This window comes from Chlamydotis macqueenii, chromosome 1 (assembly GCF_036417535.1).
Source record: "Chlamydotis macqueenii isolate bChlMac1 chromosome 1, bChlMac1.mat, whole genome shotgun sequence".
NCBI classification, from domain to species: Eukaryota; Metazoa; Chordata; class Aves; order Otidiformes; family Otididae; genus Chlamydotis; species Chlamydotis macqueenii.
The window spans coordinates 17217802-17239781 of NC_141556.1; the positions used below are offsets into that span (position 1 = coordinate 17217802).

The 21980-nt window shown below is 41.8% G+C and overlaps 1 protein-coding gene across 2 annotated transcripts in view; it reads left to right on the forward strand.

Moving 5' to 3' along the window:
* Window positions 1–21980, forward strand: part of GRAMD4 (GRAM domain containing 4) — an 83762-nt gene that overhangs the window by 37716 nt on the left and 24066 nt on the right. For both annotated transcript variants that reach the window (XM_086746854.1, XM_086746863.1), the window contains exon 4: window positions 14763–14883. In XM_086746854.1, coding sequence (XP_086602980.1) covers window positions 14763–14883 — 121 coding nt within the window. The remainder of the gene's footprint in view (window positions 1–14762; window positions 14884–21980) is intronic.

Below are 21980 nucleotides of genomic sequence, written 5' to 3' on the forward strand. Positions count from 1 at the left end.
TCATCCACGCTGGCCTCCTGGCCTTTTTGCCCGACTTGTTCTTCATTGGGATGCACCTCTGCTGAGCTTGGAGGAGGTGCTCCTTGAATGTGGACCAACTTTCCTGGGCCCTTCTTCCCTCCAGGGCCGCCTCCCATGGCACTTTGCCCATCAGGTCCCTGAAGAGGCCGAAGTCCACCTTCTTGAAGTCTAGGGCTGAGAGCTTGCCATGTAGTTTCCTTGCTGTCCCATGGATCTTGAACTCCACCGTATCTTGGTCACTGCAGCCAAGGCTGTCCTTTAGTTTCACATCCCCCACCAGCCCCTCCCTGTTGATGAGCACAAGGTCGAGCATGGCACCCCTCCTTGTTGGCTCCTCTATCGCCTGCAGGAGGAAGTTATCATCCACGCATTCCAGGAACCTCCTGGACTGCCTGTGCCCTGCCGTGTTGTCTCTCCAACAGATGTCAGGGTGGTTGAAGTCCCCCATGAGGACGAGGGCTTGTGACCGTGAGGCTGCTCCTATCTGGCTATAGAGTGCCTCATCTGCTCTGTCCTCCTGGCCAGGCGGCCTGTAACAGACCCCCACCGTAAAGTCCCTGTCCTCTAATGTTGACCCGTAAGCTCTCTGTCAGCTCCTCCTCCATCCCCAGGCGGAGCTCCACGCACTCCAGCCAGTTGCTGACCTAGAGAGCGACACCCCCTCCTCGTCTCCCCTTCCTGTCCTTTCTAAAAAGCCTATACCCCTCCATGTTGATGCTCCAGTCGTACGAGTCGTCTCACCACGTCTCGTGATGCCAACAAGGTCGTAGCCCTGCTCGTGTGCACGCATCTCCAGCTCTTCTTAAAAGCCTTCCCAAGGTTTCTGGGTCACTTGAATATTTTTTCCCTCGTTGCATTCCTCAGAACATACCTCACTACATGACAAAAGCTGCTTGGTTCAAGCCCTGGTATTGACATCTCCAGGTTATCTTAGAATTAACTCAAACTTAATGTGGTTGCAATAGGTGTGTTTTGTCTAGTAGTAATTGTAAGAAGGAAGAGATTTCTGAAGGGATGACCAATGCATTTCCTTGGCAACTGTTTCAACAAGTAATTCGGCTTAAAACACATCTCTTAACAGTATATGACTTGATGGTAAGTGCTATAAGAAATACAGATAAGAGTATCTGTAGCTTTCAAGTGTTACTTGTTTGGTTTTGTGTCTGTGTGTATAATACGTATTTATGAGACAAAATTGTCATTCATGGCTAGCGGCACCCGTAAGGCTTTTGGGATTTTATCTCAGCAGGTCTGAACTGCTGACTTGTAAGATAGGATAGTTGAAACGGGAAAAAATGGGAGAAGAACATTCCTTTAACTTGATAGAAGTAGAGATCTCTGTAATAAGTCAACAAGAATTCTTGCTCAGTTACTTCCCAAAATGTCATTTTAATGGATTATTTCTGAACTTCAGAATATGGGGGTTGTTTTTATGTGTTTGAAGCTTGTGAGATATTTTCTAAGGAGTGGAAATAGCAAGGCTATAGATTCTATTCAATTTCTAGATTCTAATCTAACAATAAGACTTGTGTTTTGTCTTCAGCATGTTCTCAAGGATTTGGAATTAATTTTCTTTGACTTTTTTATCATTGGTGACATTTCTGTGATACTTTTTTTCCTTGTATATGAAAAGGGAGGCATGATAAAGAAGATTGGGCAAGAATTTATAGTGAGCTGCTATCAGCTTCCACTGGCATCTGGAAGAGGTATCATAACTGGAATACCCAGCAAAAATTGAAAGCTCTGTTTGGCTTGCCTTGTTGGTTTCAGTGATTTATTTGAATTCTTATTTAACTGTGCAGTGTAGAGTTATCACATATTCCTTCCATCCCCAGAGACATATTGCTTAAGCTTGTTATCAAATTGTTTTTTAAACTAGATGGGACATTTCTTATTTCCTGATGTAATTGGATGTGTAACAGAAACAGTAGGACTTCCCAGAACTGGTTTCCGGTTTGAACTAGGACATGTTTTTTGCTATAAAAACATGTTGTGGCTCCAAAACACTTCCAAGGTTGGTGAATCCGTTCTCAGTCCTCAGTATGTGGTGACAGTAACTACATGGGGTGTACATGTTAGTGAATATTTTAAAATATTTTTCACTCTTTTGGTTCTTAATGTAGTTTGAAAAACTTCTGATCAACTGTGTTACCACTTGTAGCTTAATTTTTTTTCCTTTGCACAGACCTTTGTAGCAAGGTGAAGGGTAACAAAGCTTGTACTTTCATGTAAACTTTGAGCAGATGGTTGAGATTCAGGCCAACAGAGCAATGCAGCTGAGTGGCTTGGGTCAGTCCTGGGCGTCTCCAGCCCTTAGCGCTAGGTCAAGTGTTCTTCACCCAAGCTGAAGATTGCTGTAGCTGCAGTTGTAGTGTTGTCCAAGCAAGTTGGTTGTAACTCGTGTATTATTCTATTTTCTTCCTCCTTCTCTTTTGCGTTGTTCTGATTTTGTTGGTTTTTTTTGATACTAAAAATGCTTTGTTATTTTTGTTCTTCTCAAAAGTGAACTGATGGTGAGCAGAAAAACATTCCTGAAATGTGCATTTTGTTTACTTTAATTTGCCCTTGGAAGAAAGCCTGATTATTATTTTTTAAAAATCCAATTGCTGCAATAGGTGCTAATTAAGAAGGCTGCTCACTCAACTGTATTTGCATACTAATTTTAATTATGATATTCCTTAAGGACACCTTGCTGTAGTTGTATTTTTACGTAAACCGTTTGCCACTTCCTCTTACTCCATTTCCTCCAGCTAGGTGTGCAAAAATCAGAGCAACTGCTATTATGTGGGGGAAATATTTAAAGTTCCGTGGATTTGTTTTTTAATGTGTTGGATTTCTAACGACTGTCAGCCTGATCCTGTAACTTTATTTTTGCCTCTTCTCTACCTCTTATTTGTATAGGTGTGTTCTTAGCCAGGAGATTTAAAGAGGAGAGATTTCCTCCCAGCTATATGTTTATATAATAATACACATACACAACATAGCTACAAGTCAGTGTAGATTTGTAGTTGCAAGTGCCTGGCTAAAGGAATAGCAAACTGTTAGCCCTCTCTAAACTTCATTCAGCCATTAGTGGGCACAAGTGAAAGGTCCAGTTTGGCTCAGTAGTGTTTTCCGTGAAACGCATCCCAAACCTAACTGTAGCTTCTACAAGCTGCAGAGGAAATCTAGGGCAAGTAGTTAGGAGAGAAACAGTTGTCAGTAAAGGGATAGTATCTTAATCTAAAATGCCAGATGCATCTCTTCCCTAGTGAAGAGATCTAAACATCCGGAGAGGTGAAGATGGAGAGGAATTGCTTATGTGTGTTGCATAGCTGTAAATGCAAATAAAATGAGACTGGAAATGCGAGGGGTTTAAGCTGCAGGTTGGCAGGAGGATGAGGCACAAGGAGGAAGGGATCTGGGATAGTGATGTCTTAAGCAAGGGAGGGATCAGCTGACTCTTCCAACCAGAAGGGCTAAAGTTGCTTTTCCTGTCTGTGCAGGAATGGTCTTAATCTCTGTAATGTAATGGCTCCTTCTGAGCCATAGGACAGGAATGCTGAGAACATTCAGTGCGTGTTGGGTTTGGTGAGTCTGTGGTATCGGGGTGGGCTCCTGCAGAGCAAGGTTTGAACTCCTACTGAATGAAAAGTGCAAAAAGCTCAGTCTGCTGGACCTCCGAAAGCACGTGGCTCGATAAAGCTTTGTCTTGGAGCTGTTGCCACCAGAGTCATCCATTGCTGAAGGATTTTGTGTATTACGTAACCTTGTTTTTAATGCATGTGAACACTTGCCGTGGTGCTAGCTGAGGGTTCAGGTTTGGGAGGCAACTTCTGTGCTGGGGCAGCTAGATTCATCTGCTAAGGTAAGTAGTGGTTTTAGTGCTTCCATTTCAAAACCTGGTTGTGTCTAAACAAGGAATAAAAAATTGCTTGCTGTTCTTGCATTTGAAAGAGAAAATGATAGGCAATATCTTTTTGAGTTTGCACCTCATTGAAGTACATGTTCTGCTTTTCTTCCCGTGACTGTTTGTGCCTGCATATGGAGGGCAGTTTTGCAGATGTCAGCACTGTGGTCCTGGTGCTGCAAGGTGCTTTGTAAGCATGTATGCATCCTGTGTATTACGTGAAGTATTAGCTAATTCTCATTCAAGGATGTTCAGACCTTTTGCAGTGCTAATGTTAGCAGCTCAGGGAAGAGGAATTGGTGGTAGCAGCAGCTAAGAGTAAACAAACCAGGTGACTGTTAGAGAAGAAGGTTAGTCATGAACTGGTAAACAGAAGAAATGCCGCATGAGGATGAAGAGCTTTAGGAGGAAATAAAGTCCTCTCCCACAAGGGTTTTGCGTTCCACTCGGTACGGCAGACTGTGGCGGGGAGTCTCTAGGGGCTTTCAAAACTGCTGGTTTTGTTATGATTTTTATACCAGCATTACAAAAGAAGTTTGGATTATGCTTCTTTCTCATGAAAATATCTGCTCCCCCACACTCTTCATTCTCATGAGCCTTTTTAAACCATGTATGTGACTAACTCCATAGTGTTCTCTCTGGCTTCCGCTTTTTGGTATAAATGACCCGATGATTCTTTATAAGAAGAGCAACCTAGCAGAATACAGACCTCATGGAAGTAGAGCTCTAGAAAACCGTACATGGTCCTCGGGCAGATCTGGGATCTTAGAAAGTGGGGAACCTTAGAGGCAAAGTGTGTGGTGGTGGTTGTGACCAGCAAAAGACCTGTACTACAAAGTCCTGTTTTGTACAGGAATGTTAATACCTCTTTGAACAGCCCTGGTAATTGTATGCAACAAATTGACTGTGAAGCTGAGTCAGAGTCCAATTACCAACTGTGTCAGAACACCCTTGGTTTAATTTCTCCTGACATGAGGGTCAAACACCTACAGTAGCAGGCCAAAAGAAGAGCAGAGGAATAGTTTCACTGCATTGGTTTTGCTGTCTTCTTACTGACCTGGCAGCTTGTAGTTCCCTTTGGTTCAGAAGTCTTGAAGCAGAATATAGAGTTGATCTGTGTAGCAGGTGAAGACTCTGGTAATAGAGTAAGTAACTGCTGTGTTTATCTGAGGCACCGAAATACCAGCTGTGGGCCGTACTAGCCATTCCTTGCTGGATGGTCCACCCTGGCCAAGGGATCCTGACGCTACAGCACAGTCTCCTAAAGTGTGCTGAAACTGGTGACCCCCAAGGCTGCTGTGGCCATGGAGCTTACCCTGAGCTTCTCCCACTCTTTACTCCTCCTCCTCCTCCTAAGCCTTCTTTCTTTCAACTTAAAATCGTGGTCTTCCAGGTGCTAACAGGATATTCCTGGGAGATCTGCACGTGTCCCTGGCCCTTGTGGAGTTCTTTAGGTGAGGACTGTGGTTTATGTATAGTGACTGGTGGGGAATCTTCTTAAATGTTTGCCCTGGGCACCCAGAGAAGCCGCAGGAAACAGGCGTGAGTCCAGGCTTTGCTGCATAGCTGTCTGTTTACCAAAGCCACTCTCCCTTGCTTTGTACTAACAGATTTGTTCCAGAGTTTTTCTAGGTCTGACTTCGGAGAGGCTTCTCATAAAACTAGTGGAAGTTTATTAAGAGGTGTAGGAAAGGTTTTGCTTATACCTGGAGATGCTTACATGATGCACCATGTATAATGAGTACGTCCAGCCTTCCTTGAAAAAAAAAAAACCTCCAAACCTCTAGCTCAGTTTTCATGGAAGCACTGTTGGAAGAGGCATTCATGAGCAGGCTGGAACACTTGTCTGGGGTTTAGGAGGCTTCAGTACAGATGAAGGAGGATTCAGACCTCCATTTCTCATCTGCAAGGACTGACTGGTGGAGGATGGATTGTGCTCTTGCTCGCTCTCAACTTGGCTTCCAAGAGCACAAACTTCCTGAGAACAGGGGAGAGGGAAATAATGTGACTTCAGCCCAGCACTGCAGGCTGGAGTCCTGAGGTAGTTCTTGTTCCAGGCCCAGCTTGTGCGATCTGCCCTCATCACTGGACAGTGTGAATGGTGGTGGTGTGATGATGCCAGAGTCTGGAGGGCCCAACCCAGGAGGATCATGTGCTGTCACACCATCTTTTTGTGGGACTGATTCACCAAAGTGCAGCACTGCTTTGACAGAGACGCATTGTTTTAGCTCCTCCACCGGCTCAAACAGATGCCACCTACGCATCGTGTTTTGTAGGTGGAGTGTGCTCTTGCTTCTGCCTTTTTGGGTGCCCAGCTTGGCTTTGTGAATTGTGGAGTCAGTGTGGAAGCTCAGGGAGGGCAGCAGTCAGCACAGCTATGCCGGTCCCTTTTGTATGGGGCTGGAGATTTCAGGAGCCCCATGTGGAACTTGCCTTTTCTGATTTAGTAGTATAAAAGCCTTGGAAAAGCCTGCTGCTCTTTCCGAGACAGATGTTGAAATGTTTGTAGCCTGTTCCCCTTCTGACAGAAACAGGGAGTGAAAACAGTTCCTGCAATGACAAAATTTTTGCAGTTCCCTTCATTTTAGATGGATTCTGCAACTCTTCTGGCATTTTCAGTCTCTGAAAATTCATAGAGCAGTAGTACTTTTCATGGCTTTAAGCTGGCAAAAGTGTATGTAGCAATAGCAAATTTCCCATTTGCTGTTTTGAGAGGGGGGTTTGTCTCAGAAAGCTATTGATTTTGAAGATATTTCAGATATTTTCAGGAAGTTTAATTTAAAATCCTTCTTTAATGAAGGGGAAATGATGTGTCTGTTATAACACAGTAAAACTCCGCTGAAAACACTGTATGTAAATGTAAAGTTACTAATTGGTTGTTAGCATAACTATTTTGTACATTCAATAGTAATGACATCTAACCTTACTCACTTGAAGTGGGATGTAACAGGAGCGGTGAGAGAGGAGACTAGACCAGTTTGCACAGAGGAAGATCTTGTCAAATATGTGCTTTGTAAATCAGTCTCCATCATCACATGAAATAGAGGAACACTTCACATAAAACTTTGCTGTTGAGGTGAGGAAAATAGTACCAGGGGAATGTTAATTGCACGGAGAAGCAGAATGATGGTTCAGAGTTAGCCTTCCTTCCACTGCTTCTGGATCAAAGTTGGCTCAGTTCCTATCAACTTAGAGAGAGCCCACGCTGCTCCCCGCCCCGTAGGCGTATGTAAAGAGACTCAAAAATTGGTCCTCAGAAGCTATGTGTATTGTAAGTACTGGAGCAGGAGCTCTGCTTTTGAAAGAGCAGAGAGAGGCACAACGGAATGATAGAAACAAAAAAAGTAAAAAGAACATTTTTTTTTTTACTGCCAAACATGTGTTAGGGTTTTTTTTAAATGCAAAATGGCATGACTGTTTCTGAATATGACAGGTCACTTCTTCATTTTGATGCGTGCAGGTAAACCAGACTGAGCTCGAGAAAGGTTATAGTGAAAATGTAGTTTTTATGTTTAGCTGTTTTATTTCTCTACTCTACGAAGATACTTATATAAAATGGGATAGGGAGGAGGAAAGGGCATGCACTCAATAAATGTAGTTCATCTTTAATGTTTCTGTCTGCTTTTTTGGCTTTTTGACATCAGTGTTCCTGTTAGAAAATCTTTTTTCCCCATTTTTCTGTATGAAAGACTAATGCAAACAAGCAAGATGCCAGACCACAAGGGAAAACCATTAAATTGACAAAGCAAGGTGTTCTCAAATGTAAAAAAAAATAAAAAAAAAATCCAGAACCCTGAATAGTTCTTCCTTCAGTTTTCCTTCTTTGCTGACTTTTTTTTTTGTCTTGCACCCCTCCCCCCACCACCCTAGGATTTGGATGTCTTACTTTTTGTCCCCATCCATAGACTGATTGGGTTAAAAAAATCTTTTCATGTCTTTAGCATTACTTTTTTCTACACAGAGTAGCTGAACAAAGATCAGCTGAAGATGAAGTAGTTCAGGATGAGTCTTTTAGAACAATGGGAAAATAAGTTTTTGAGGAAGGAGAGTTCATTGAGGATTAGTTGTGCAGCTGAATGTGTGGACAACACATTTTGATCCCTACAAGGTAGTAGATCATGTGAGGTGTTGGAGTTGGAATGGTTTTGTCTTTGGTGGTTTTTGTTTTGTGGGGTTTTTTTGTTTGGTTTTTTTTTTTTCCACTTACTCTTGGTTTTATTTTTTCCAGACAGGGCTTTCTTTGCTCACCTAGGACTGCTCACCACTGAATAAATAAGTTGTTGAATGCTACAAAAAAATATGACGGAAGTTTACTCTTGCTGTGGGGAATTTCACTGTGACACTAACTGCTAAGGGTTGTGGAGGTGAATCAGGGCTTGTAGATGGCTCTGTTCCATTTACGTAGCTAATGCTTTCACTGGCAACTTAAACTGGCCTCTTAGAAAGAGGAAATTCGGAGTAGTTTTTGTGTAGTACTCTCTGTGATGCTGTGACGTTGGCTGCTGTTCCTACGCCTTAGCACCGTGCAGCATCCCTGGCAGAGGAAGTCCCTGCCCTGCAGGTGAGTGGTGGTTTAGAGGGTACTACCACAAGTCCCTCTTCTTGTGCTGGTTCAAGAGTAGCTCTTCCTGACCATTGCCAAATGGGATGCTGGGCTCAGTAACTCTTCAATTTCACTTTATGTAGCTGCTAAATGTTTGTACACGACACTTGGCCTCCTCAGTGTTGCTTCACAAAATATCTATGACAAGAAAAAAAAAAAATCGTCTTTGTGCCTGAGTTGTCATAAAGAAACACCCTGAGTTAGACAAAGTCTGATAGCTTCTGCCTTCAGTTTAACAGGACCTCCCCTTAATCTGCTTCTTTTTAAAAACTAAATGGTGTAGTATGGAGACCACATAAAACGTAGTTACCAAAACATTCTGAGGAAGCGCTTGGGAAAGGATGATCAATGGTGCTGAGACTTATTGTTATGCCTCGCCACAGTCACTCATGGCTTTTCTGAATTAAAAGGAATAGAAAAATTAAAATCTAGAGTAGAAACATAGTCTGTTGGTATAAAAGGGTTGCTGGACTTAAAGTCAAAATAATGTAGATTCCTACTTTTCCAGCAAAGAATGTGAGGACAGTGTCCAGAAAAAAACAGCATGGAGAATTCTCGCTTAAAATGTGATCAGTTTACAGTGTTGGAGTAGTATCTGGTATTGTTATAGTAGGAAAAAATTTCGAAAACAGTGACCAGATAACACCACAGTCAGGCTGCATCTCCCACCCTCTTCCCACTATTTCTGCTGTCTATCTGCTGAGATGACTCTCCAAACCACTTGTTCAGCTCTGGAAGAGCTGTGAAGAACAAGAAGGCTAGTATTCGTTTCAGAAGCAACCACGTAACCACACAAGACAGAGGAAGAGTTAGAAAGTCAATCTGGAGTTTGGGGCTTAAGAAGGAAGGTTTTTAGGTTTCTCCGTAAAATGCTAAGACTAGTCTTCCTGAGCAGGTGAGCTTCCTGCTTCCCAAGTGAGGTGTAGAAGTCTGTCCTGGTTTTGTGTAGTGAGACATGTTTTCAGACTCCTAATGTCTGCTTAATAATGTCATGTAGTCGGTTTAGTTGGGATAAAGTTAACATGTTAGCTTTCTGTAAGAGCTGGGAGTCTGGCAAGGGTAGAAGCTGCCTGCGTTACAGAAAAGTCCCAATGTCTGGCTCTGTCAAGCCAGCTGGTGAGATCTAGTTTGATGGTGTGTGGTTGGTATTCAGTGCGTTTAGTACCAATTAAACAACAGACTTGAACTCTGGTAGTGTTCAAAGGATTGCAGGGAGATTTGCCATAATTAACACAGACGTGGAAGGGTTATTTCTGTCTTCTTAAGTACTGGGGTTTCCCCATGTAAATATAACAAGAGTGCATGTATGCTTTTTGGCATTTCTAGTTTTTAACTCCATTTCCTTAGATTTGACAGTAAACTGATTTGGTAGCTAGAAACAGTGGTCTGCAGTTTCTAGCTATGCTCTGAACAAATGTTGTTTTGGTCACTTTGTCCCAGGGTGGGGTTTTGCAGCGTACCTGTAGGCCTACAAAGGAATGCTATTATGTGAAACAGCTACGAGGAGACTCCCTAATCCGCCTCCAATCCCTGTATTACGGGAGAGATCCGCTTTGCTGCACATGCAGCACTGAATTAGAAATCCAACCTGCTGCCACGCCTTCCCAGCAAGATGTATCATCCTTCTTTTCTAAATACTACTCAGATACTGTTCAGTGTCATCTGAACTAAATATTTTGGTATTTAAGAGGTTTATTTTATCAAAACGTTTCTTACAAGCTTTTGTATTCTGGGGAGCAAATTGAAATTTTTCAGTTGCTCTAGTGGCTGCTGACATATGATGATGCAATGAAATGCTGGGTAGCTTATCTTTTTTAACAATTACATGGAACCAATTAAACTTTTTGAATAAAGTCTTTAAAATTAAATTATCAAATCCTTAGAGTGCAGGTGTGACAGTTGTGTTACACCTAATAGAGGATAAAATGCCATAGAAAACCTGAAATGGATAGATTTTTTTGTGAGGTGCATCACTCACAGTGGTCTTCCCTACAGGGTCAACTCTCCCGGCGTTTACAGTGCAATAATATACAAGTGAATGTAGTTGAAACACTATTGTTGCCTTTTTCTTACATTTTCCTCATGTTTTTAAAAGTCCAGTATTATCTAGGTATTATCCTGCTTTTCTACACAAGTTGACTTTGTTAGAGAGATTTTAAAGCATTTTTTTTCAGAGTCACACCTGCTGTCATGACCTAAAGGTTGCCTAGCCTGCAGGTACGTAGAGATTGTGACTGTAGGTTGGTAGGATTCTGTAACATACAAACATGAGAAAGCTTTTTACTCTAAATTCATCTACTTTATTATTACAGACTTCCACAAATACCACAAAAATTGCCACAAGCAACTATAACTGTGATTGATAAAGTGAGTGTGTGTATATATATATATGAATGAAAATATATATATGCATGTATATAGAAAGCTGTTATAAATTACAGGTTACTACAGACTTATCATGAGTGAAGCAAACTTACCAATAATATAACAGCAGAAATACTTATGGTAGATTACTTACATGCACATATACATGTATGTTCACAATAATACCAGTATCAAGCGTATTAGACAAATCTCAGAAGGTGCCATATCATCCCAGAGGGGAGGACAAACTGATCTCAGAGAGGGGTGCAGCCATCCCAGAAGTGGGAGAGCAAACCAAACCATTCCCAGTGAGGGTCCAAGATCTCTTAGAAAGTTTATGCGGAGAGTTCAATCTATTTAGGAAAGGAAGAGTGCATACAGCACAGGAAATTCTCAGAGAGAAGTTTCATTTTGGATAAAAAATAGGTCATTTTTATATCACAGAGAAATAAGGAGGTGTAGAACACTACCACTTGAGCAGCTAATAGATGCTGTTAATTTTTGGTTTTCACCTGCAATAACCAATAGATGTTCATGTTTTATGTTCTCTCGGGCCAATTTATATTTTTCCAGACTGTTTTCCTGTTCTTGCAGGTAGAACAGTCAATGGCAGTTCCTGCTTACTTTCTCAGGATGTTTTCCCCTTTTCCCAGACTATTTTTCACCTTTTCAGATAAGCTGCTGTTACAGTTCCTTGTTTTTGCACTTATCAATGGTATCTCAGGATGTTTCTGCTTTCTAGGTACCCACCTATGTACTTCTAAGAGGCCAGCTGCGCTTCTCAAGGATGCTTCTGGTTCCCAGTCTGGCAGGCATTTTCTCTGTCAGCATTTCAGCAAACATTTTCTTCTGTTCAGTAATTTTTTCTAACCGGGTCACCTTTATGGCTGCTCACAGCACTTGCATGTCCAGTTAAGATGTGTACTGAGCCTCTTGTAGTCTTTTAAAGTTTCTTGCACAGAGGGAGATAGGGAGCTGAGATTGATACACCTGGGAGGGAAATTGTGGAAGCTGATTAATCTTGGATCTGAAGCTTTACCTTTGATGTTTTACCTTTTTATGTGGCTATGGAGGGGGGAAGATGTTTTTGAATTTTGATTGTCTGAAGATGAAACCCAAGGAGCACTCTGTTCTCATCGTCAAGGCGGATACTCATTTGTAAAGCTCAGCAGATAGATACCATGGTGAAATATTCTTACAGGCTCTTCTCAAGGGTCCGTGACCTCTGCTCTTTGTAGCCAACTTCACTTGTTCTGCAGGAGGACCCCTCAGGGCTGAGGAAATGTTCTCTGTAAGTTCAGTTCAGCTTGGCAAAATTGTAGGTTATTTCAGCGGAGAGAGTGAGGAAGAACACTTTATTCTCACACCCCCCACCCTCCCACCCCCACCCACTGTGGTTTCTGTTGCTTAGCAAACGTAGAGTATTTAACCAGACGCAGAGGTTTTCCTACAATACCAGACCACACTGCTGCTGAAGTACCAACAAATGCTGCTTTAAAGAGTTGGAAGGCCCAGAGCAGTCATAGTGGGGTGGATTTAAATTGCAAAGTCATGTACTTGAAAGTTAGGAAATGCCATGAAATCTGAAGCTGTGACAATCCTTAATGGTGAGATGCTGTGTTTTTTGTTTTGTTTTGTTTTATAGGAGTTCTACCTCGTTTGTTGTGTACCCTTTAATTCTGCTTCTTTGCATAAAGAAATTCTGTGTTTCTGGCACTGCTTCTCCTCCTAATAGTTGAGTTTCTAGGGGTTTTGGTTTGTTTTTGTTAGAACAAGATGTAGTGCAATCAGGACAACTGGAATTAAGGAAGCTGGAAGATCTGAGTAGACTTTCAAGGGCATTGAGGTTAATTTACACTACTTGTGGTTTTCTTATGTACACATGATGCGTAGTCACTTCCTCTTTAAAAACAAAAAAGTGCTTCAATGAAGATTTTTTTCCCTTTAATGGGCTTGAGAAGATAACATCCCTATCAAGCTTTGGAACTTTTTGTGGTATCCTCATGATATTGCACAAGCTCCAGTGCATTTGAACTGTGACAGATGTTTCCCCTCAGCTGTGTGCGTGCTCTTGTTCTGGAACAAGGCGAGCCCTTGGAAGTAGGGCAAGCTAATTATAAACTTAGTTTTCTTGTTGGGTTTAAAATTCCTTGTGGACACATAATTAGGAACAGCTCCCTGTATAGGTATGCCCTTATGTCTGTATCTTCCAATTTATTTACAGGAGAGACAATACCTGCTGCAACAATGAAAGTTCCCTACCCTGCCCTTGGGAATAAATTTCCGTTTTAGTTGCTGGAGGATAACATGATTTCTGTGTTTCAATTCCCCTTTCTGAGATCACTAACAAAGCATCAATGGCGAGATGACAGCACTCTTTTCAGTTTGGTGGCGTTCAATCTGTTGTGGAAGCCATTCAATCGCGGTGGAAGCTGTCATGTCTTACTGTCCTCTAAATTCGTGTCTCTTTTTCCCATCTCTCCTGATCCTGTGCTCTAAACCTCTCAGTGCTGCAGGAATACAGATAATCTACCACCACCTAGCTTACACAGCAGATAAAACTATCGGAAACACTGCACAAGGGCCTCCTGCAGAAGGGGGAGAGGTTATCATTTCTGAGTGTTTGCACTAGGGCTTCAGACCTTCTCAAAACACCTAATGATTGGAGTCAGAGAGGCTCAGATATCAAAATTATCTGATTATCAAAAATTTACAAGGCAATATATGAAAAGAAACAGGAGGTTGCTGGAGGGTAGGACATAATGTACAAGTCTTCTAAAGCGACGTAAAGTCTGAACCCCTGTATCAGTGTTGATAGTGGAATTAGCAAGTATTTTCTCATCAGGTTTACTTTGTGCTTAAAATACACCTGCTGTTTTACTACTTATTGTTGAGATTGAGCTTAAAAACCAGCTCAGAGACCAAAATGTAGAGTATTTTTTTTGTTTAAAAAGAAGAAGAAGAAGAAAAAAAGATTGCTCATTTTATTTTTGTCATGTCTCTTGTATACCTATGTGGGAAAAGTGATCAGTGATAGTAAACCCATTGTATCTCTAGATTATAATAAGGTCGTAAACAAGGATACTGCCACTGACAAAAAGCAAGATTAGCCACAAAAAAGCCTTATGCATAGTTGATACTAAGTTCTCATGAAAAAACTTTTGAGAGTGTGTATATGTGTTTGTATATGTGAATACATGTGTGTGTATGTAGATATATATATTTATATATAAAATACTGTGTGGAAGTTAGTAGGGCACACTGAAACCTCAGGAAAGGGTAAAAATCTAAGCTTAGTTCCTAGTCTCATAGCCCCTTCTTAAAACTGTAAGATACTCAGGTCCATTGGGGGGTCATCTGACTTACATAAAAACAGAGGAGTGTCAGAAATTCATGGATAGAGGGTTGTATGGCATCATAACTTTATGTGAGTATATGTTTGGGTTTTTTCCTACCCGTAGACATGGGGGAAGAAAACAGATACTTTTTTTTTTTTTTTTTCTGATTATGACCACTGGGTTTAGCAATCAGCGGCCATTCCTACTGATTATTTTTTTGGGGAATGAAGGGGTACATCACGTTGTATTTAGATACAGGTAGCTGGTACCAAGGACTTATTTTCATTACATTGTATCTTGAAAAGAAAACTTTAAAGTTGTTTTTCTCCTTGCTTTAACAATTGTAAGTAAACATTTTCTACATGATATATCTGTAGGCTTTTTATTAAGTCTTTCAGGCCCTTGATTACTTTTTTTTTTTCTGATGAATATACTTGGTGTAGCACAGATCAAAAAAACCCCACCTAATCTGTTGTAATTAGGTTTTAATTTTCTTACAGAAATGCTTCAGGGTGACTAAATCTTCTTCTTCTCCTTTAATTAACAGAGGAGGAGCTCAGGAAGCTGAGAGAAGAAACAAATGCTGAAACATTAAGGCAGGAGCTAGAAAAGGAACGGCAGAGGAGATTAGAACTAGAACAAAAAGTCAATGAAGTACTTAAAGCAAGGTAAGAGAAATATTTAAAGCAAGGTAAGATAAATATCTTCACTGTAAAGCTGAAAGCACCTTGAGATCTCTAACTGTCTCTGAGGAGTTCTGGTGAAAGCATCTGTTTCCAGCCTAGGCGCTCTTAAAATAAATTAATAGCTCACAGAGAGCTTCTCTCTCTCTTTATGTTTTGCGGTAAAAATGTATCTTGTACGTTCATGTACAGCTGAATTACTTGACCATACATACTGCCTTAGCTACAGAGGTGACCTGACACTTATCTAGTTGGGATATTCTTCATTTCACCTTCTCTGATGCCCTCCCTCTGGGATCTCACCTACCTGGAGCTATCAGCATGCACTGTGTACCGCTGAATACCAGAACCTCTTCCATGCCGTTGCATATGTTTGGCCTCTTCAAAACCTGTGCTGTCTCCAGACTCCAGTGGGGGTTGGACTAGATGACCTTTGAAAGTCCCTTCCAACCCAAACCATTCTATGATTCTGTGACTGCCCCATCCCTGTTATTCCTGTTCTAGCAGCAGCAAGGACATTGCAGTACCACAGCTCAGAAGATAAATAGGATCTTCCCTCTTATCCTCAGTACCCAGTACAGTGGGATTTTTTTGGCCAATGTTTCACACTGATGGTTTTCCAAAATCACTGGTTCCATGCAAGGTCAGTCCACGTGCAATCTTGACCTGAACTACCATGTTGCACATGTAGAATGAACGGGCTCTGTGAGGTCCTTGTGGAAGAGTTCTGAGGAGTTCCTAAGCCAGCCCCATGACCATGCACTGGACATCTCTTATCCGGGGGCTTTTTTTGGTGATGTTTTACAGTGGTTCTTACAGCTAGGAAGCGGGAGTGCATTTTTGTTGCCTGTGCTGGCTGGCTGGTCTATATGCACGTATAACTTCCATTGTGTCTAGACTGGTGTCACCTGAGTGAGTGGGCTACTGGGGACAGTGGAAGGGGACAAACTTGGACCCATCCCCATGCTGAGGGTGTCTGTTAGCTCGATAACAGCAGCACGAAGCAATGAGTATTGTTTTCTGCTATTGGTAGCTAAAACCAATGCTTCAGGATACCTTTTTGTTTGTGTCTTGCTGCTTTGAAGAGTTGCTTGAGATGCAAATTCCATATGCTTGTCTAGCGCTGGCATAGGCCTTTAGGCTTCTCCTGAGAGCAGATGTACCTGGGCTCCAGGACACACGCAGAGGATGAGGAGAGTGATCCCATCATTACTGGGAGGCCTGGAGAATGATGAGGAACCACCTTCCTCTGCAGGAAGGCATCCATCATCCTGCCATGTTTCAGAGTGGTGAGGATGGCCCAGGGTCTGATACAGCCCACTATGGCTTGTGTATACACGTGTTTTACAGAGAAAAGGGTTGGAAGGTCTTTGTTTATCAGTATTAGTGTCAACATCTGTGCCTTGTTGGATTGTGGACAACAGCAAATCTCTAGCACGTGTGCTGTTGCTAAATTAAGGTAGGGTGTGTTGTCTGCCTCAACGCTGTATTCCCATTTAGATATCCTAAGGATTACACTGGCCCTGTTAGCTTGGGTATTGCACTTGGGGATTACATTCAGCCAGTTATCCCCTTTACCCAAGTCTTTTTCTAACTGGTCTTGCTAACATTCCAACCTATGTAAGGTGACAGTAAAATAAGACTTTGAAAAATGTCAAGTTTCTAGGCAGAGGAGGAAAAACCACCTTGCCTATGGTTTTTTCCTTAACTTGTGCTCCATTGTGTGAAATTCTTCTTCACTGCTTTTTATCTCTTTGCACTTCACTGTAGACATTTTAAAATACTTTTATTAAGACTACAGGCAAAGTGTTGGCTGACAAAATCAAATATGTAACATGCTAAATTTATGCTTGATGGAAACTTAATTTTATTAAGCAAAGTAGCCGTGGAAAGTCATCTCTGCTTATATCAACAAAACCAAATTCGCCCTGCTTCTCAGGTAATTTTTCGTACAATCTTTAAATAGATATGCATATAAACATCTTTGAATGTACTGTTCTTTTTACCTACAGATGTGAACTACTAGTGAACAACAAAGCATGCTGTGGTGTAAGAAGAAATAAATTATTTTAGTAGTTGCAATATTCAGAAGTATGTGAAGTAGATCAATATGTGTAGCTATATAATACATGCTGCGAAGTGTTCATCAAGGAGAAAATGAGCTAACAATGTAGATTTTTTTTTTTTTTAATTAGTGGACAACATGGGCTTTTTTCATTGAATTTTTTGGAAGGAGAAGTGGAAGAGGAGGATGCTTAGTGGTTTCGTTTGTCATGGTGTTCATTGTCTGTATATCTGAGTATTCAGAAACATGTTGTCCTCAGCTGAAGTCTTGCGTAGACGCACTTGGGGACAGCCCAGCATTTGGTACAACAGCTGAAGTTTGTGACACATTGCTTGTGGAACAATGCATAAATAATTGGGAATAGTCTGTGACAGCAGTACTTGTTTAGTGTAATTTGTGGGCTTGTTGCTGCCTTTTTACGAATTGTGAGCTAGCTTTGTCACACAGGAAAAAAAAAACCTCAAAAAAAAAAAAGCAGCTTTGCAGGAACATCTACCAACAAGCTGTGGCTTGTGCAAACATTTTTATTACTATCATTGTGAGCTATTTTTAAGAGGAAAAAGTAGACACTGGTTCTGCATAAGCCATTATTCCTTCTGTACCACTTATCTTGGTTAACTCTTCCTGGCTTCTTATTAAATGATGCTGTCTTCCACACATGCAATGTTTTGGGTTTGATTGACTTTGTCCATTGAGAAGGTGCCTCAGCTGGACGTTGTTCTGAAGGCTGGAAACATTCCCTTCTGGAAGGATCCCTGTCAGGCTGAGACTCCACACAGGTAGCAAGAACCTGAGACCTGAGTCAAAAATTTCTCACCCAGCTAGCTGCGCATGCTGTGCTGTGATTGCTGACATAATCAGTTGGCTGAACTTTGTGCATGCCTTTATTTTTAACTTAGTAGATCTGGTGACAAGCTACTGCTTGTAAAGTAGATCCTGTCAAGAGTTTATTTATTTTTTTTTCTGCCTATGAACATTTTAGATCTTGTACAACTTTGGTAATATTTTTTCTGAAACCTTTTCTTTTGTTTCTGAAACTACTGGTTTAGGACAGTAGTTTAGGACTAGGCTGTGAAAATACCTCATGTATGCTTATTTTTGCATTTCTGAGGTTGTAAGGTGCTTTTGATGGAAGTGCATACACATTCATGTATATGTATATGCACATGTGTATGACAGCTGGTTTCCACAATAACTGTCAAAAGATTGATACTGGGTTGCTTCTGAACTCAGTACTCAAAGTCAGCCTGTAGGAAAATTGCTGTTAATGTGTCTGAGAACATCCCAGCAGTGACTGGACCTGTTGTGTGCAGCGAGTCCGGTCTTCACGCAGTTGTTGGGAAGAGTCTGTTGATTCACACGTGCCTCAACTCACGACTGTGTTCAAGGCCAAATACGCACAAAACAAAAATGTTTAATTAAGGTAAATGGCCTCCAGTGTCAAGGCTTCCTTAGCTTTTATGTCATATGTGCAGCTACAAAAATAATCCTTTGGTGCTATTCTGCAGGTCAGCATGAAGTGGACTCTGCATCAGTGTGTGGTGGTCACTTTTGAATACTACACATCTACTAGTCATGAACAGCTCTAGCAGTCATGCTTCCCTGACTTCAGTATATATTAAAAAAAAAAAAAAAAATTGGCACATTTGTGTCTGTCTTCCCTATTGGCTGCAGTTGCTCTCATCTGTTTTAATCAGCGTGCGCTTTTCAATGAGTGCAATCTCTAATTGCATATACATAGGCTAGCCTCAGGTTGGGGATCCGTTTGCATTACACCCTTTTTTCTGAGGGGAAAGTTTGGTCCCAGAGCAATTCATGCAGCTTCTTTGGTGCGGGCCGCAGTTAGGAAGCCTGCATAGAAACACAACCTTTTGCATTTTTCTGGGGACCATTTATGTTTTCCAGACTTTTAACTGAGCTCTGGCATGAAGAGTGGTTCAAAAGCTGTAGGAAAGACAATTCCTCTCCTCTGTCAGTGGTATTGATGTACTAGCTGGTTCAACGTGACCTGGTTTTGGAATTGAGCTTCCCAGTGGGTGTGCAAGCCTAAACAATGAATTCTGAGCTTCCTGGCCCAAATCTGTCTGAAGTGGCTAATTATAACCTGATTCACAGGTGCAGTAATGAGCTGTCATTAACCTGATGATTTGTAAAGGTCAGGTTCTTCATGAGGAAGGAGTAACAGGCAGATGGCAAGTAACACATTGCCAAAAAAAAAGGAAACAAAAAAGCACCAAGAAGGGCCAAAACATCATGTGCTCCTGATGGAGCCCAGCAAGGATGCTATCCAGAACTGCTTCTTGATGAGAGTTTTTTGGATTTTTTCCCAAGGAACATGGAGAGTAATGATGCTGTGCTGTTTCTGAAAATATATCCCAGCATGTCAAAGGAAGACCCAGTCTGAAGGCTCTGACAGCTGGCGGTGGTGGGATCCCATCTTGGCTCTGTCAGTGGAGCCATTGAGGTGTGACACATCTCCAGTGCCTTTGCACGACTGGAGTGCATTGAGTAACACAGGTTTCTGCCTGTGTGAACTTGCTTGTGAATGACTACATCCTTTCTTCCAAGATGTCTCTTCAGCTTCAATGAAACACGGTGGCAATGACAGATTGTGGATGAAAATGCCCACCTGTATGGTGCAACCGTCTGATGTGCTGATAGAGGAAAACAAGAGACTGCTATATAATAGTTTGTGCAAATTTGGTCACGTTAATTGCTCTCTGTCTTTAGAGAGACAGAGCTGGAAATGGAGGAGATGCAAGAGTGTGGGGGAAAGAGTAAGGAGAGGAGGGGATTTCAGGTGGGAAAGAGGAAAAATAGGACAGAAACCAAAGTTAAAATTTAGCTAGAAAGAAGAAACTGGTGGAATTTCAGATGACTTTTGAAAAGAAGAGTTGCTGCAAATACAGAAGCCATCTGGATAAGTTCTGAAGAGGCATGAAAACAAGTGGCTTTGAAGGTAGAAACCGTTAAATTCAGCTACTGCACACTGATAGATGTCCAGTTATAATTTTAAATCAGTAAATTATTTCAAAATGTTCCTTTTAGAAATAAATGAGGATGTAGAAAGCTCATTAACTATGAGGAGTGGTTAGGAAGGAAGGGAGGTAATTAGTTCTGTAGTTTCTCCACTGTACTTGTTCAGACTGTGCAAATTCGTAATGGCCTTTTCTGTGTGCAGACAGTGTGAGATCTTTCATAGAATCATAGAATCACAGAATCATAGAATGGTTAGGGTTGGAAGGGACCTTCAAAGGTCATCTAGGCCAACCCCCCTGCAAGGAGCAGGGACATCCCCAACTAGATCAGGTTGCTCAGAGCCTCATCCAGCCTGGCCTTGAATGTTTCCAGGGATGGGGCCTCCACCACCTTTCTGGGCAACCTGTTCCAGTGTTCTATAACTCGCATCGTAAAAAATTTTTTCCTAATTTCTAATCTAAATATACCCCCCTCTATTTTAAAACCATTACCCCTCGTCCTATTACAACAGGCCCTACTAAACAGCCTCTCCCCATCTTTCTTGTAGGCCCCCTTGAGGTACTGGAAGACCGCTATCAGGTCTCCCCGGAGCCTCCTCTTCTCCAGGCTGAACAGCCCCAACTCTCTCAGCCTGTCCTCATAAGAGAGGTGCTCCAGCCCTTTTATCATCTTCATGGCCCTCCTCTGGACCTTCTCCAACTGGTCCATGTCCTTCTTGTGTTGGGGGCTCCAGAACTGGACACAGTACTCCAGGTGGGGTCTCACCAGGGCAGAGTAGAGGGGCAGAATCACCTCCCTTGACCTGCTGGCCACGCTCGTCTTGATGCAGCCCAGGATGCGGTTGGCCTTCTGGGCCGCAAGGGCGCATTGCCGGCTCATAGAATCATAGAATCATATGTTGAGCTTCTCATCCACTAACACTCCCAAGTCCTTCTCCTCCGGGCTGCTCTCGATCCATTCTCTGCCCAACCTGTACTTGTGCCTGGGATTGCCATGACCCAGGTGCAGGACCTTGCACTCGGCCTGGTTGAACTTCATGAGGTTGGCATGGGCCCACCTCTCCAGCCTGTCCTTTCCCTAATGTACTTTCTAAAGGAACAGCAAGAGAGAACAATATATCCATCTATATTATTGCAATCTGTCCAGTACAGTGGGATCCCTCTTCCCGCTCTCCATTTGCTGACCAGCGTCCCAGTTGGCTCCCTTCCTGAAGAGCAAAAGATGACGGGAACATTTGAAAGCACATATAGTATCTGATAAGTGAGTGATAATTGAATTGCATGACTGATGCGTTCTTGTTTCAAGCAGTAATCTTTTCAATCATACAATTCCTGTCAAGTAAAGCTTGCTGCAGCTGGTTTTACGTTGTCAAAGCTGCTGCTTCGTTAGAGAAACCTTTCTGTAGGATATCTACGTGGATGGCTGAAGACTTTTGGACTGAAGCCTGAAGTGTTCTCAAGACAGGTTGGCAGTTGGAGGCTGTGGATAGTGCAGATGTAATCTGAAGCCTTACATGTGTGCAGAATGGCAAAAGCATTCGTGTTTTCCAAAATCTGTTCACTTTTAATGGGTGAGAATATCATTCTTGACTTATTTTGAAAGATGAGACCAACAATGCCTGCTACTTGTCATATATTTTTAGAATACTTTTTTCTCAGTTTTTCAGACCATTATTTAAATTTTGCAAGTTTTAAAAAAGATATTTTTAGAATTAGTTGGTATCTGTGCATTTCAAGAGCTTACAACATAACATTTTAAATAATTCTTGACACCTGTTCCTCTCATTGTGAAGACGAGTGGTGTTTAACTCTGGTAACGATGGCAGAATTGAAGGTTCATACATTAAACTGTGGTTTTGTCCTGGTATTGTGGTTATCGACTTAGGATACTGAATCCCTTTTCATTTGTTACTGTGGGAACTCTGAAGAGTTTTCTGGGCAGGCATTGCAATGAATATACAACACACAGGCATAAGTAATGCAACAAATATGATACTAAATTATGTAGTAGTTGTAAGATGAAATTGAGCTGTCAGTGG